This window comes from Protopterus annectens, chromosome 1.part2 (assembly GCF_019279795.1).
Source record: "Protopterus annectens isolate FY-2018-M chromosome 1.part2, PAN1.0, whole genome shotgun sequence".
NCBI lineage: Eukaryota > Metazoa > Chordata > Ceratodontiformes > Protopteridae > Protopterus > Protopterus annectens.
In genome coordinates this window covers 634,052,465-634,070,429 of record NC_056727.1, presented here as the reverse complement: position 1 = coordinate 634,070,429, position 17,965 = coordinate 634,052,465, and the positions used below count along the sequence as shown (strand labels likewise).

The window sequence follows — 17,965 nt, the reverse complement described above, 5'->3', positions numbered from 1 at the left end:
GTGATCAAAATCTGATTCAACATAGACTGGTGAAGTACTGCCCAATGAGATGCAAGTAGCCACTGAAGACCTCGCATATGAAATCTTGCCAGGGGAACTAGAGTTACTGTCTCTGCCACTGAACCCAGGGCTTGTAAGAGTAGACAGGCATGTACTTTCTTGCTGTGTGGTATCTTTCAAACTTGTTCCTTGATTTCTTTGTAATCTAGCTGGTGGAAGGGAAGCTGCAAACATTCTCGTATTCAGCACTGCACCTATGAATTCTAAACTCATAGTCAGAATCAGTTGAGATTTTTCGTAATTTACAGTAATTCCTAAGTTGGAACAAGTCTGTAGAACATAATCTCTTGCTACTATTAACAGATGCCTGGTTGGAGTGGTACTGAGTCAGTTGTCCAAGTATGGAAACAACCGGAATTCTTGCAGTTTCAAGTGAGCTGCTACTACTGCCATGCATTTGGTGAACACCCTAGGGGCTGTGGTGAGACCAAAGGACAGAGCTCTGAACTGATGGTGACTGGCTCCCAGCCTGAAGCGGAGAAACCTCAGCCTGAAGTGGAGGAACTTCTGGAGCACTTGTCCATTTTTATGTGCATCCTGAAGGTCTATAGAGCACGTCCAGTTGTCCTTTTCCAAAAAAGGAAGAATGGACTGTATAGTGACCATCTGGAATTTTTGTTTGCTGAACAGATTTATTCAATAGGCAGAGATACAAAATTGGCCCCCAGTCTTCTTTAGCACTAAAGAATCTTGAGTAAGTTCCGGACTCTACCTGGTTTGGTGGGACTTCTTGGATGACTTTTTTCTAGCAGTCTTTGGATCTCTAAGACTGCTGGTTCTCTCTGACTGGGTGGAACATCAGGGATTCTTTTGGAAATAGGAGAAGGAACAGAAAAGGGTATGACATGACCTCAGGATATAATCCTCCACACCAAAGTATTTGATGTGATTTCTAGCCAGGGGTTTTGGTGCAGGGATAAGCGTCCACCAAATGCCTCCAGAGAAAGGCAATCAAGCTTCTGTTCAGGAACACTGATAGGGTTTTCTGGAACAGGAGTCTCTGAAACCCTGATTTTGTGGGCAACCTCTGCCACATGGGTGGCATCTTCCATTAGCGTTTCCCCCTCTGCCCCTAGGGGAACTTTCACCATGTGCGTCTTGAAAAGGTCCTCTGAATTTTTTGAACCACATTTTACCACCCACTCTCAGATTCCTGGAAAAAGTTTTTTGAGAGGAAAAATGCACGTCCACAGCAGAAAGGGTCTTTCCATCTTTCTCACACCCGAATAATATTTCTCTAAACTTTGGGCCAAACAAGAGCGATCCGCTAAAGGGTGCATTGATGAATGAAGACTTAAATGGCTCTGCAAAGTCGTATTAAAGCATGTCTCCTTATGGCTACACTTGAACCTGCTGCTCTGGTAGTCCCTTCGGCTGCATGTGCAATGAGCCACATGGATGAATTAGATACAGACTCCATGGTAGTACAGTAAATAAAACACAGCAAAACCTTAGGCAAAGGAACACTAGAAATAAAAAAAAGCCTCTGGATGGATATGCTGCCAGAATTATAGCCCACCTCAGTGAAAACATTTCAAAATTTCCAGGATGTCTCCAAAGGAGACATCATCAGAGGGCGATTTGGGGGACCCTTCCTCTCCATCAAAATCAACATCTTCGGTGATGGTTTCCTGTGGGGAATCTAAGTGTTTCCTCTTGCACTTTTTCTTCAGAGGGATCTCATCAGGGGGATGGTCTGGTGAGGTATCGGAAGAAGACAGAACCTGTATCTGAGTCTCCTGAGGTTTTAGCACTCGTTGCCCCAGTGGAGGAGCAGGCTGGATAACTGAACTCGAGGAAATAACATTCTTCGAGGAAGAAGAGGTCAACTGAGTGTCTGAGGCAGCCATGGCTCTCTCCATAGCCTCGAAGTCTGAATCCACCAAAGAGGGAAGGGAGTCCAGAACACACTCTGCTCCTACGAAACTGCCTCTGAGACAGAAGCCAGTGCCGAACTATCCTTGACCAAAGCCCAAAGGTGCAGGGACAACTCTGAAAAAATTGGAGTGGACCCCTGCCCCTCGGGACCAACCAGGTAGATACAAGCAACAGAAGGTCTCCAGAACAAACAGAGCTGAAGAACTCAAGAACTTGAATCAGTGTCGAAGTAACAGACTTTTGGAACCGATGCAGCTGACGCCAGACAACTTGAAGATGAAATCTGCAAGACCTCAGAGGAGTTTGGAGGAGAACTAGTCAATGGGGTGAAAGAATGCTCGGCACTCAAAGGAGTCAGAGCTGACAAGAAATCTGAAATTCCTCTCTCCCACAAAATTTTCTCCACCAGTCTCTGAGGCTTTTGGTGGAACAGAGAGAGGACAAAGAGGGAAGACTTGGGTCTTTTAAAAAAGACCTCAGATAATTCCCCAGCAAAGGGATCAATGGATGGGGAATACTGAAATCTAGGTGCTTGCCATCTAGAAATATTCGGTGCCAAAGTAGTGCTCGGAGCTTGAATCTGTGGAACCGAGATAAAGCAGTGGAGTGTTTTAGTGTAAACACTGTAGTATCAATATCAGACGGAGCACAGGAACCTTTTGACACTGAGGTTTTAACCTTTAAGACTGTTGCCACTGAAGAAGATGGCACAGACATGTTTCTTTTCTTGGCCTTCCCAGAGGAAGAGGACGGCGATTAGATATCAGTTTTGCTTTTTCCAGCAGATATGTCCTCGTCGAAGGCAGTCAGAATTAAACCTTTTAAAACAAGTTTAGTCTTTCTCTTTACTAAAGATCTGTGGCTAAAACCATGGCACATACTGCAATCTTCTTGCAGGTGGGGTGGTCCTAAGCAGTAGGCACACAATGTATGTAAGTCTGAAGAAGGAATTTTGTGGCCACATTGCTGGCATTTCTTAAAGACGCACACAGATGTATACAATAGATGGTTGGAGGAAAACCAAGCACTTGTAAACTTAACACAGAAAAAGTAGACAAAGATTTTTTTAAAAAGAACTCAAGGAAAAGGGGATAGAGTACACTGAAGTGTAAAGAAAAGGAGTCCTCTACCAACAACAGTAGGAAAGAGGTACACAAGGTGTACGGAAGGAGGGGAAATTACCCACAATGGTAATTATGAGTTACACAAGTAAGAAAAAAGGGGGTAGGGAAAATATAGAAATACATTTAGTGCTGAAGAGAAAGTGAAATAATAATAAACAATTTCACTTAGCTCAAGAGTAAAGGCGAACACATCTGTCCAGGAAAGTGGCAAACAAGATCTGAGGTAACTAGGAGAGATGCATTGTGGGTATAGAGTTGAAGCTCGAGAGTTTTTGGCTTGCGTGAGCTAAATGACCAAGACGGTTCCGATAATCGGAACCAAACCCAATCGTTAAGGATAAAATGAAGACTGATAACTTTGGATATAAAATCACATCTGTCCAATATCTATTGGTGTGCATAAAAAACTAAGTTATTAACCATTCTGAAAAAATGTCAGTGCTTTGGGAAAAAAAGACATTTTTCATGTTGACAGCACCAAAAACCTGTTTATACAGTGAAAACGAGTAGAAAAACCACACAAAAATACAGAAAACAGTGGATGAGGTACACTAGTAATGTATAAAAGTGTGCAGGTGTATGCATGAGTGTCCACCAGTATGCTAAATGGGGGAATTATACCAATACTACATGGTAATAGCGGCATGAACAAATGTGTTTTGAATTTACCGTTTAAATTTCTGGTGTGATGCAATAAATTAATCAAAGCAGAACTGAGGTTAAAGGAACTATAAACATATATGCATTTATACACATTCTACATATTTTTATTATTGTTTAGTATATTTTTAGTACATAACATATTCCTCAAAAAATTCCCTAAAAAACCATTACAGATTGAGTGGCACCTTACAAAAATTCAACAAGCTCTTACTAGAGCAATAGTAGTTAAGTCCTGGTTTTTTGAATGTATTTAATTTCAGCTGCCAGCATAGTTCTTTTTTCTCCAACACACTAATGACGTCCCCTTCAAGCTCATCCATCTCCACCACACAGTCCAGAATGATAAATTTAAAACCAGAATGTCTGGACTGCTAAGTGTTTGGATAAGGTGATCCTAGTTAAAAGTCTTATGTACATTTTTAATGTATGTTGTTGCGTCTTTCGGCTTCTCCCGGTTAGGGGTCGCCACAGCGGAACTCCGGTCTGCTGATTGGCAGTTGATTTTTACATGCCGAGTTGCCAGCCCTGACACACAACCTTCAACAAAGATACGCCCATTCACGCATGTCTCCACGCAGAAGACGCTTTATGTATATGTTATATTTTTCGTAATACCTGATCTTGGAATGTAGGTTGTAAATAGATGGGTAGTGTTTTCCTTAACTAGGATTTAGTTTGATCTAATCAGTAGTAGTAGTAATAGTGTGTGTGTGTGTGTGCATTTTGGGGGGGGGGGGGTTCATGCTGTTCTAAAATGCACTTTTACTGCCCTGTTTATATTGTTTGCCATGAATAGGCTTGTTTAAAATTAAGCAATATGTATATTTTCCACACCTACTTCTAAGTATATAAAAGCTGATATGATTAACATTGTTAAAATACTTCTAATTTTTTGTTACTTAGGATCGCGTCTCTGTGATGAATAAAGGCTTGTTGCTTTGGAACATTACCTGGGTTTCATGATTTTTGAAAATTCTCGTGAATGAGCTCATCAACATAGTTTTAAGACCACTAGTTTCTCTGTTTTTTTATTTTTTCCTCAACACTCGTGGTGGTGAGGTTTGAACTGGACAGATTCTTGTGCGTGTTCATTTTTTTTTTTTAGCTTTGTCACTCATATATTATATATATATATATATATATATATATATATATATATATATATATATATATATATATACACACACACATGTATATATATATATATATATATATATATATATATATATATACACACACACACATGTATATATATATATATATATATATATATATATATATATATACACACATACATACATGCTGTAGTAGAACGTGCCTTGACACTGCCAGGAACAGATTTCCCATTGTGAGAACAAAAAGCAATAGCTGAGGACAACCGTCTTGAAATAGGCTACTTTGACATAGGTTGTCCCTTTATTTGTCCTATCAAAAGAAATAAGATGATTTGTTTTTTTAAAGGACTTAGTTCTCTCAAGATAGTGCTTATGCATGTCAAGAAAAAATATAATCATTTCTCCTGGTTCTGAGGATCCGGAGAGAACACTGGGAGATTGAAGACTTGATTCAAAATAAACTCTGAAACAACTCAGGGAAGAAATGAGGGATTTATTCTTAATGTGCCTGTATCTCTATGAAGGAGCAGACCAGGTTCACCCACTATGAGTGCTTGCAACTCAGATACTCTTCTTGCAGATACCAAAGCAGTAAGGAGTACAGTCTGCCATGTGATGAACCTTAAGTTCATCTGATGAGCTGGTTGAAAGGGAGACGCAGTTAACATTTCCAGCACAAAAATCAAGATTTCAGGAAAGGGACACCAGTTTTCTAGGAGACCAAGTTGCAAAACTCCTTTCAGAAACTGTTTTACCAAGAACAGAGGAAAAAAAGGAAGAGATCCATAGACAGACATACGGAAACGGCTACAAGATTAACCTTGATTGATGAAAGTTAACGCACACCAGTATTTCAGAATCATTCGTAATCCTGATGGGGCTCTGGTTATTGGTTAGTCACAAACTAGAAAATCGTTTCAACTTAACAATACAAGACGTCCTAGTAGAAAGTTTTCTTGCATCATTTAGCACCTGCTACAAACCCTCATGAAAGATGTGCCTGAAAGGTATCAAAAATTAATCATCCAGGCAGCTAGCTGAAGTGGTTTGAGACTGAGGTGTATCAATTCCCCCGTGTCTTATGTGAGTTGTAGGATCAGTTTGTGAGGAAGCTTGTGGCAACTGTCCTTGACTAATTCCATAAGAAGGTGGAATCAATGTTACCTAGACCAAAAGGGGGTTAGCCACAATGATTTTTGGACTCCTCCTGAATCTTCAGAATTACCCTGTATATCGGTGGAAAGGGTGGAAATGCAAAAGGCAACATTCTATCCACAACACAGAAAATGCATGCATTTTCCATGCTTGCTTGCAAGGAGCCCTGGAACAGAATTTGCTCGTCTATCTTAAAGGAGACATCAGTTCCTGGGAGAACCCCCCCCCCCTTCAATTTCCATTCACGAAGGTTTGAAAGTTTGTCTTCGTCCTGACTCAGCTTACCTACCACTATGTCTTGCTCTGACAGAATATAAGATGCTTGGAGGATTAAACAGTACTAAAGAGCTACCTCCCAAACCATTATAGCCAGTCTTGCAAGGTACATGGTTTCCCCTTGCTTATGTACCATATCACTGTAGTGTTGTCTGTAATCACCTGAAGAGGTCCTGGAAATCATACAAGATGAAGAGATTTTAAGGAATGGACCAAAGCCCGCACTTTTTCACACTGATGTGCATTGGTTTGTCTGAGTTCCAGAGGCCTCGCACCTTTTACCCCACTGAAACTGCTCCCAAGTGAAATATGAGGAATCTGTAGTTACAGATTGGCTTGGAGGTAGAGGAGATTTTTTTAACAAAGCCCAAGATTGGAATTTGAAAATTTGAAATTCCAGAGGATGCAAATGTTGAGCCCATGTTTTTTTTTTAATTTTTTTTAAAGAAACCACTGAATCTTTCTCATGTGAAACCTGGCAAGAGGAATCAAAGAGGCAATGAACCCCAGGATACTGAAATATTCTTTGGTTGGATGTCCAAGGCTGATTTGAGAAGCAATTGCAGGAAAGTTTCCAAATTTAAAAATCACCTTCTCCTCTACCAAAAAAAAAATGCATTTTTGTGCAATGTGTCTAGAAGACATTCTAGACAGTCAATCTGGTGTGATGGGGTCAAGTAGGATTTTTTAACAGTTACCTACAACCGCATATTGGATAGAGGTCATAATGAAAGGCATAATAATGTGGCAAGACTGTTGCAATGGGGATTGTGCAGACGTTATGGTACTGAAGTAGCTGAAAAACACTGGAAACATGAGCCACAAAGCATCATAGAAAATTATGAAGTTTACATCACATGGAATCACCCATTACCAACAGTACAAAAGTTAGATGCTAGAAAACTGGATATAGTGGTCCAAGAAAAAAAGACAAAAGTAGCATTGATCATTGAAATCGCTACACCCAGTGACTACAGTGTCTTGTGTACAGACAGAGACAAAGTCATAAAATATCAGGAACTGCAGGCAGAAACGAGAGCCATGTAGAAGAAAGATAATCAGACAGTTCCAATAGTAGTATGAGCAATGGGTCTTATAAAAAAAAGAATCTACAATTGTATTTAGATATGCTACCAATCCATGTAACCCAGGATGGATTGCAGGAGGAGTCATTACTGGGCACAATGCGGGTGCTGCGAAGAGAAGAGCACTTTTGGCTGACATCAAAGATTGAAACAATACTAATTTCATGAACTTTAATCATACTTTGACTTAGGAAAGGGGTCCATTCCTGTCATAGTATTAAAAACCTAAAAGATTTGGAGAAATAAAAAAAGTCAGAAGTGAAGAAACCCAATTCAATGACTCTTGACATCTGGGAAAAGCAAAGATGAGCAAGTCTAAATAAGGAAACATGTGAATGCCACTCAGTCTGCACTGAACTAAGACTGGAGGAACACACTTGTAAACAAACACTTGGAGCTGTAGATAACCCAAGGGATTATTAACATAACTAATAATGCGACCTGGACACAGAAAACCTACGAAATTTCCTGAAGCCTTTGGCTATGGAAATGCGATGGTAAGCATTCTTCAGATGTAATGTTACACTGACACTCAGTGGTAACAGTGTTTGAAGGGTCAACATTTTGAACTTTTTCATTTTCACATAAAGATTAAAAAAGGAAATACGCAAAACTAGTCTCCAAGAAAATTTTTTCTTTGGATCCAGAAACAAACAGTCTGGAATAGAAGCCTTTGCCCCTTTAATTTAAAGGCACTGGTTCTAGAACACCTAAGGAAAATACACTGTTTAGGTTGGAGGATGCGAAGAATTTCTACCAAGTGCCAACTATTCCCAACCTGAACCACTCTTAGCACCCAAGACTCAATCTGTTGCCAAAGGGCAATGTACAGAGCCAGTTTCTCAAACAAATTTTGAAAGAAAAGTTCAGGAGGGAAGGGCATGGGAGACGGACCTCTAGCCTAGCCATTCTGAAGTATTAGACCGTCCCTTTCTTGGAAAAAGATCTTAGTTTCTTGTTGTCCCCCCTCCACCTCTTTTTGCTCCTTCATTGTCTTGCATTGGTAGGGATTGCTTATTTTGTTTTAAGGAAAAGAGGACTTGGGCAATTTGTAAAGGGGGTGGGAGCTTGAAAAAATTTTGACACTTCCTGAATTAACTTCTCTTTTTAATCAAACTGTTTGAGGGGGTTCCTATTACGTGATCAAATTGTTGAAACTTCGAATGTAATAAGTTGAACCCATATGTTCGAAGTTTCAACAATTTGAACATGTAAAATAAAAGAAAAAAGCTAACTAACTGCTGTAAGCAGGAGGGCAAGCCCCCTGCACCCCCCGCTCTTTAAATATACCAAATCCGAGATTACACTACAGTGCGGAAAGAGAAGGTTTCCCTTTACTGCACTGTAGTGTGATCTCGGAGTTGGTATAGTTAAAGAGAGGGGGGTGTGGGGTGCAGAAGGGCTTGCCCCCTTGCTTACCACAGTTAACTACGTTTTTTTCTTATTGCATTTTGTTTTTAACTTATTAAAACGTTAACAAGTTCGAACATATGGTTTCGACTATTAGGCATTCGAACTTGTAAAAATTTGATTAAGTAACAGGAACCCATTTGAGACCCAGAGTAGCCAATGGGCTCAACAACCCCTACCTAGTGCAGAATTTAAAATTTCAGAATTTACTTCAACTTTTGGTTAAATACCGAAACATAAATCCTCAAAGCTGAAGCAGTAGCAGTGGCCCTAGACACAGTATCTCCACAATTATAAACACTGTTCAAAGCATGTTTAGATACTTGAGAAATATTATAAACAATAGAATTCAGAAGTATCCCCTGAAGGACTTGGGGTGAGGTATAGTACTCCCTCCAACTGTTGGCACGAAACAGAATCAACTTCCACATGTGCCTGGTTGTCGAGAATGCTATAAGCTAATGTGGGAAAAAAATTAATTCTCATACCAAATCTGCCCAACATCTTACCTTCTTTGCTCAGTAAGGAGAGTTTGGTACTAACTTAACAATCAGCTGTTATCTGGCGACAGGCAGATATTGCAGCTGGATCTGATCTAAAATGAAAAAAAAGAAACAAACATGTTTAGTTTGAGATGCTTTAAATACTCTACCTGCCTTGTTGGGACTGAAGGTTGAAAGCCAGAATTATTACAGGCAGCATTAAAAACATCCCTCAAAACTTACAAAATAGTAGGGATGGGTATAGAATCAGGCATACCACTTTATCTCCTCAGTTCAGGGGAGATATCCACCTGTTCCCAAAATATCTCTCACTCATCCTGGAAATAGTCTAAGAGAAAGAAAATTCCTCCAAAGGAGGTGGGGAAAGGAGCAATTTTCCTCAGAATCAGAGTTATGGGCTTGTGAACCTCCAGGAGAAGCCCAGTCTCTGTCTATGTCAGAATCCTCTGACAGATTTCCCTCAGGAATTTCCTTAATGACAGAGCCCTCAGGTGAGGACTTCTGAGCACCCAGATTAACAGCCTTTAACAATTGCCTGTCTAAGGTAAGAAAACGTATCTTTTCTAACAGACATCAAATCTTCAGATGAATAATGTCTAACTTCCTCTTTTTTTTTTTTTGCTTTACAGTTAACACCTTGACTGAAGACTGACTAGGAGATGGCAGTTCAGCCCCATCAAGAGGTCTTTTTCATAGTTACCCAAAGAAGCATCCCCCAGTGTGTGCGTGTCTGCCCAAAAAAAAAAAAAAAAAAAAGATGGTTCTCCTATGCTGGTAACAGGGACTGGAACAGTCGAAGAGGAAGTGGCTGACCCCTGGTCCATAGTGGCTGAAAGGCTTACATCAGAGGAATCTGGAGAAAAAAAGTGAGTGGTCTGGGGAACAACAAATGGCCACTCCAAGTTCACTCACCAACAGGTGAGGCACTGAGCCTGTAGTGGTGGCAAGGGTTCTTTGTGTAGATTCTTTTTTTTTCAGGTAGAGCAGGAGAAGAGCCAGCAGGGCCAGAGTAAATATTCATGCTGCAGGTGAGGACGAGGACTGGTAAGTAATGCTGGAGAAATCGGGTCAGAAGTTAAGTTATCAAAGAAGTGTGTACAAGCAAGCAGTACTCACCCACTTTTACACTTACCCCACAGTCCTTTTTCTGTAAATTTAACAAAAATAGCAAAATTTCTCTCAGAAATAAAGCAGATATCTACAATGAAGACTGATTAAGATTACAGGTAAGTATTCACAAAGTGTACACAAACATTAAATACATTCAGCCTATTTAAAATACTTCCCGACCCTTCAATTCTAACAAGTAAACTAAATAAACAGTACACTTTTGCCTCAAAAAACCCCCAAATTAAAAAAAATGAGCCTTAAGCTAAAATGTGGTCTCTGACAGTACACATACAATTAAGAAAAAATGCTGGCTTTCTTATACGGGAAATACTGCTTTATGTCACAAAATAAAATAAAGGCTCCCCTGTGAGGACTTATCTCACAGAAACAAGCTTCAAGGCCAACTGCTGCTCCTGTACAACCTCTGAGCTACCTCCTCTTGAGGCAGCAAGAAAGTACTGAAGGTGTCTTCACTTTGACTACTGCCTTCCCTCCTCTGTGCTGTCCAAACAGTATTTAATATTTCTCAAGTACCTAAACATGTTTTGAACAGTGTTTACAATTGTGGAGATACTGTGTCAAAGTGAAGGTGTGGGAAGCGCCCAAAGCTTTGTGAAGCTGATTTGTTGTTGCACCCGGGGGCAGGATACAAGCCATATAGCCAAAATGCTACAGCAGCATGGAGAATGATGAATATTTACCTTTATACTGGGATGGTCTACTTAATAATATGTACAACAAAGCTGCACAGCATCACATGCGACTAAACAATCCCTTTATCTAATATAAGTTCTACTTATATTTTCACATTAGTATAGCTGTTTCATAATTTTTTTTTTAGCAAAAACAAGAGAGTTGAGGTGTGACACTTTTTATCACTTCAATGCCTTATGAATCGGCATTCTCACTTAATGGTTAACAGAGCATTCTTTCTGTAAACGGTGTTGGAACACAGCTGAATGAAGAGTTGTTGTTCAGGTCATGGCCTATGTGGCAGAGATGTATTTTGTGCTAGTCAGATATAGCACTGCACAGGGGGACAAATTTGGTAACTCAAAGGGAAACCGTAAATAATTTCTGAAAACTTAAGCACGTTCTACTGATAAACCAGACTTCATCAGAATGAAATATATATAGATAGATACATTTTTTATATTCACAAACACTGAATATAATCGAAAAGATCCAAATGAAGTTCAAAATGTTGATCACAACATCAACATGCTGTTATGTATGCGCTGAGCAACAGCCTTGAAGCATGCAAAATTAAAACAAAAAAAAAAAAAAAGCTTTTTGCAAGGGAGCAAACCCTCCTGCACCCCCATAACCCCCTGTGAATTATACATATTAACTCAGAGATCGTACAATGTTGGGTAATGGGAATATTCTCCATCGCTGAGCACTGTGCACTGCCATCTGCTTATTTGACCAAATTTTGCCAACTAAATAAATGTTGACCAAAACACAATTCGATTAAATTAATGGCTGCTATGCACACGCTGTGAAAAATCATATTACCACACGACTTCAAAAGCCAGACAGAAACAGTCAAACAAATGAATAACTGAACACTGTGAATCTGCATTGAGCCTCAGTTGCTAGATACTTGATTGTGATGAAGACTGATTTATCAGACAAAAGCACGTAACTATTACAATCTATTCAAAAATCATTCACTGGTTAATCAGTTGGACTATTTTTAGCATGTCTTTTTGTTACCAGTTTTGGGTTTGTTATGCTCTTCAGTGTGCTTCTTTTCTGGTTATCCCAATAAATTATTAAACGGTTAGCACTGGTTATCTGCACAAGTACTACATAATGCATATATCTGACACACTGCAGAACTAAAAAACAAAGGGCACTGTGAAGATGGCCTCATCACAGGAATTTCAATCTCCCTCATAAAAGAAAAGTGAGGGAATGTACAGAAGACATCCAGGTCAGACAACATGAGATAAAACTCTGCAATTAACTGCGATTCAAAAGGGAATGGCTTAAAACAAACAAATGAATTCATAGGTTGGTACTGGGCTATCTGCCCGAAGGCATATATTAGCCCAGCCACATTGTGCGGTATTCACCACCCCTTTATTAGTTCCCTAGACCCTTGTACTAGCAGCTAGTACCCTTGGCCCCTGTCTAGTAGTGCTATTGGTGTGATCCCCAGTGTGAACTTTCTGTTACTCATCCACTCATCAAGGTTCCTCTTGAAGAGTGATAGTGAGGGGCTCTGACTTATGTAGATTGGGACCCTGTTCCATAGTAAGGGAAGTCTCTGAGAAGGGAATCTATACCTCCAGCATGTTCTATTCATTATTGTGTTGAGGTTTATATCCCTAGAGCGTGTAGCTCGAGTAGATTTGGTTTTGCTAAGATGGAGCATGTTCAACAAATCTGGGTTGGACATGGCTCTGTACGTTAGACAGAGATCACCTCTGAGAAAGCGGTATGCAACAGAGAACAGTCTTAGCTTTTTCAATCGTGCTGCATAGGGCAACTGTTTGAGGCCAGTAATCCTCTTGGTTAGGTACCTCTGTGGTCTCTCCAGCTGCTGGAGATGTCTAGCCAGGTACATTCCAATTGGTGCACTGTACTCAATAATGGGTCTGATGAGGGAAGAGTAGAGGGACACCATTACATCCTTAGATCTTGATGCGAACCCTTTCATGATCAGATGGGTCACACAGAAGGATTTTCTAACCACTTTGGCAACATGGTTATCAAAGGAAAGCTGACTATCTACTTGGGTCCCTAGATCCCTTATTTCTTCTTCAGATTTCAGGGGATTATCTCCTATGTTGTAGTTTGCGAGTACTCTGTTTTTTCCAAAGGCTATTACTACGCATTGTTTTGCATTTAGCTTGAGACCATGGCTTTGACACCATGCATCAGTCTCATTTAGGCCCTTCTGGAGGATCTCCATGTCGGCCGGAGACTCTGTTATAGCACCCAGTTTGCAGTCATCTGCAAACTTAGTCAGCCACAGCCCTTCCGTGCTTGAATGTACTTCTGAGAAGTATATGCCAAACAGGAGGGGCCCCAGGACAGAGCCCTGAGGCACACCACTCGTTACTGGTCTGGATTCGGGCATAGATCCCGCTACTCTTACTTTATGGGATCTGAGAGTCAGTTTGCAATCCATCTTGTGACGTAAGGGTTTATGCCCAGGCTGGTGAGCTTATCAATAATACATGAATGGGGAACGGTGTCAAATGCTTTAGCAAGGTCAAGGTAAGCCATGTGAACCTCCTTTCCCTTATCTATAGCCTGAGTAACTGTCTTAAAGAAATCCACCAGGTTCAGGAGGCATGATCTGCCCTTGATGAAGCCAAACTGTGTGGGGTCCAGCGACTGGAGGTTCCCAATCTCTCCATTTATGAGTTCCATAATGATTCGCTCCATAGCCTTACAGATCAGAATGGTCAGGCTTATTGGTCGGTAGTTCCCAGGGTCGGTTGTGGCCCCACCCTTGTGCAGCGGGACCACCGTTGCCGTGCGCCATTCTATGGGCACATATCCTGTGGAGAGGCTGAGACTGAACAGGGTATTAAGATGCGGGGTTAATTCCTTTTGGAGCTCACGTATGACACAGCCTGGGACACCATCTGGTCCCATGGAGGCAGTGTTTTTAGCTTTAGATAGAGCCTTGTTAACCAATGTATCAGTAATAATTGGACTTGCACAATCCCCTGGAATGGTAATAGGCCCTGTAGGTGGTGGTGGTGGGGGGGGGGGGGGGTTGCACTGAACTGGTCAGCCAAGATGTTGGCAATGTCAGAAGGGTCAGTGTATTTTGTTCCATTTTGTACTAGCTCAGAACAGACCTGAGCGTTGCCATTTAGGTTTTTGACGTAGCCATAAAAGGCATTATGGTTATCCTTGGCATCCTTGGCAACTTTCTTTTCAAAATTAGCTTTAGTTGACTTGATGAGGGCCCTCAATTTCTTACTAATGCTGATCAGGGATGATTTTTCTACTTGAGATTTGGCCTTTTGTTGTATAAGTCTCCTCTTTTTATTGTAAAGTTTGCTTATGGCCAGGGTCCACCAGACTGGTTTCTTCTTGCTTGAGGAAGGAGTCTTGGTTTTATTTGGGATAGCAAGGTTCATGCAATCCTGAAGATGCATATAGAATGCCTTGGTGTAGGATTCCGCATCCTGGATATCATTATCCTTCTGCAAGGGAATAGTGAAGCTTTCCACTTCGGATGCAAGTAGTTTGAAGTTTGCTTTGGAAAGGTTTTTGACTATGGTTTCTTTGACTGGGGGAGGTGGATGGGGTGAGGATGTCCAGGGTTATCAGTTTGTGGTTGAATCTGACCAAGGAAGGAGTGATAACGGGTGTGGTACAATGGGCACCCATACTTGTGATGATTAAATCCAATATGTTGTCTCCTCTAGTGGGGGAACATACTAGTTGTTCAAGGACATTTGAATTTATAAATTCTATGAATCACTGAGCATAGGAGTTGGAACATTGGTAGTTCGCCCAGTCTATACCAGGGTAGTTGAAATCACCCAAGATTATGGTGCTGGGTAGGACCTTTATATTTTCCAATGCCTCAAGGAATGCAGAGTGAGCATCTTGGGACATGGTGGGCGATCTATAACTGGCTACGACTTGAAATGTGGTTTTGCCTGCTGATAGTTGCGCATGGATGATCTCTGGGGCATCATGATGCGCTACTAACCTGGAGATATGGGTATCCTTGATGAATATGTATACACCTCCGCCCTTTGTACTGCGATCCGGTAACTGAGGCCTAATTCAAGAATTAGCTAATAAACTAATTCAAGAAAGTGGCCCTGCAAAAAATGTTCCAGGACAGCCACATTTCGTCATCAAAGGTCTGATATTAAAGATGAAAGCTGTTGCACCTCACATCCATGTGATCAGAGGTAAACATTGTTAAAAATTTAAAACAACAGATATCAAAACTTAGCAACAGCTAGCAAACTAACTGCATGCTTTTCATACCACAAATAGGCTTGTATCATTCTTCACATGCCTACAGAAATAGGTCCAAACAATGCATGAAATTGTGAAAACTCTGAAAATAACATTTTATGTATGAAATACATATGCAAAGCAAAACGAAAGTCAAGTCAGACACAGCAAAAATATCAAAGGCACAAGTCAACAATTAAAAATGCTGAGGTGAACAGTCCCAATGAAAGTCTGTTAAATGACCTGAGAACCTTGAGTTTTCTAATTCTGTCATTTTAACAAGATCAGGATACGTAGTACTCCAATCTATGACCTGATCAATTACTTTAAAATGTCATCTTTATATGCCTCAAACCAAGCTGCAGCTTATACTAATGAAGCTCTTCCAAACCACACAAAATATATACAAATTAATAAAACAGGAACACAATAAACCAACAGCGTTAACAGATGCTATAAATCTCAATCAGAAAATCCAACGGACGATGAAAAATAAACCAACTCTCTTTTATTCAGTAACGGACATGTAAATGCGAGATAAGCGCTTTCACAAAGATGCTTCATCAGATCTCAGGCAAATTAATATAAAATACAATATATATTTTAAATATGTACATTTTTGAAGTACGTATAGAATGTACTATTAGAGATGAGATTACTGTCTTTTTAATTACTAATTGTTTGCAAATTGCTAACTAATTCTCAGAGTATTTAAAGATGGGTATTTTATATTAATTTGCCTGAGATCTGATGAAGCATCTTTGTGAAAGCGCTTATCTCGCATTTACATGTCCGTTACTGAATAAAAGAGAGTTGGTTTATTTTTCATCGTCCGTTGGATTTTCTGATTGAGATTTATAGCATCTGTTAACGCTGTTGGTTTATTGTGTTCCTGTTTTACTATTTCGCTACTTCAGAAACCCAGCGTTTACTTGCAGCAAGACAAGTTTGTTTATTTATCTAATATACAAATTAATAACAAACCTCGGGTCCTGAGTTGAATGATAAGAAACTTTCAACAGCAGTTAAGTTCCCTGAAAAAATACAACCAAAAAAGGGAAAAAAAATTAATACGGTTGTTTATAACTTTTTATTGTTGAATAAGGCAAACAATCACAGTATTATATATCATAAAAACAAAATATCATTAAATTAAAAAATAAAACACATGAAAGTACAACAACAAAACTGAGAAACAACCTTCATAAATTTGTAAGTGACGTGATTATTACCAGATTAAAGCCCTAAGCAAAGGCATTTCAGATATGAATAAGCAATAATTAGAGGCACTGGTTTGCTGTCTGTTCACTTTTTCAAGGTTGGAGACATATGTGAGAAAGTACAGTTGTGCACACTTACCATAAATGTAGATGTTCGAGTGTATTCACTGTTGTAGTCATTACATTTGGGTTATCTGCTTGCAGGTTGCCCTCAGTCGGCCTGATTAACAAAGTCTTGGGTCTTGCGTCGGTTGCTGTCCCTTCTTCCATGATGTCAGGGGTATAAAAACATGCAGCCAACGCCATTACATCAGTTTTTCTTGCCCCAGATATCAGGTGCCCCCCTAATGGGAAGCAATTAAACATAAATGCAGAAAGATATACCCCCAACAAAAAAGCAAATACACCAAAAAGGCTTTTAAGCATAGTAAAGGAAAGTAGAGGTATAGCCAAAAGAAGTTAGGGGGCTGGAAGGAAGGTAACCAGGACTGCAACAGTGAATACACTCAAACATCTATATTTATGGTAAGTGTACACAACTGTACTATGTTCTTCGTGTTTCACTGTTGCAGTCATTACATTTGGCTAGATTCCCAAAGCTATGGTTGGGAAGAGGAATTCAGATAGCATTAGGGCCAGCTATAAGGCCATGCAAGACTGCAGTGGCAAAGCCAGCTCTGGATTTAGAGAAAATTGGCAAATGATAATGCTTGGTGAAAGTATGTACAGAACTCCAGGTAGCAGCTTCTAGGATGTGAAGATGCAAAAACCAAACGGCTGCAGGTACACTGAGGTGCCCAAAACACACAACAACAGCAAAAGTAAATTAAGGCACCAAAGTTACACACTGGAAATCAGTCACTGTACTTTATTGCAGAAGACAAACGGTAAGCGCTTTCACAACTTAATGTTGCTTCATCAGACCACATTCACTACAACTGATGCTTGGTTAAATACTAGGACAATTAGTATGACATCACAATTTAAAGAGATATTACTCCACTAACATAAGAACATATATCAATATCCATAAGAAAAATGCAGAAAATATATAGAAAGGTGTGTATTTACACACAATAATATTTAAAAACAATAATATTTTAAAAAATATTAATATTTAAAAAAGGCTTTTTTAGAGAATTTGAAAGTGGGAGAATTCACTTTGAAAGCAGCTCTTCCATTTCACAGCTCGAGCCAAAAGCAATCCCAATATGGGAAAGACAGCAAGGGAAAATCAAATGGACAGAACTGCACACTTTTCAAAGAAAAGGAGGATGTAAAAACTGATCTTATTGTTAACATTTCTTCCTTTACTCTAACTAATGAACAAAACAGTTTGCTTAATAAGGGTTTGTCTTTTATACCTGCCAAGAAGGCAGATTTAACTGAAATGCTAACAGATTTGAAATTGCTTGGTAG

The 17,965-nt window shown here is 39.9% G+C and overlaps 1 protein-coding gene across 1 annotated transcript in view; it reads right to left on the bottom strand.

Annotated features, from left to right (window-relative positions):
- SCCPDH (saccharopine dehydrogenase (putative)) overlaps positions 1 to 17,965 on the bottom strand; it is a 283,335-nt gene that overhangs the window by 103,397 nt on the left and 161,973 nt on the right. The window contains exon 4 of the mRNA XM_044060187.1: positions 16,311 to 16,360. Coding sequence (XP_043916122.1) covers positions 16,311 to 16,360 — 50 coding nt within the window. The remainder of the gene's footprint in view (positions 1 to 16,310; positions 16,361 to 17,965) is intronic.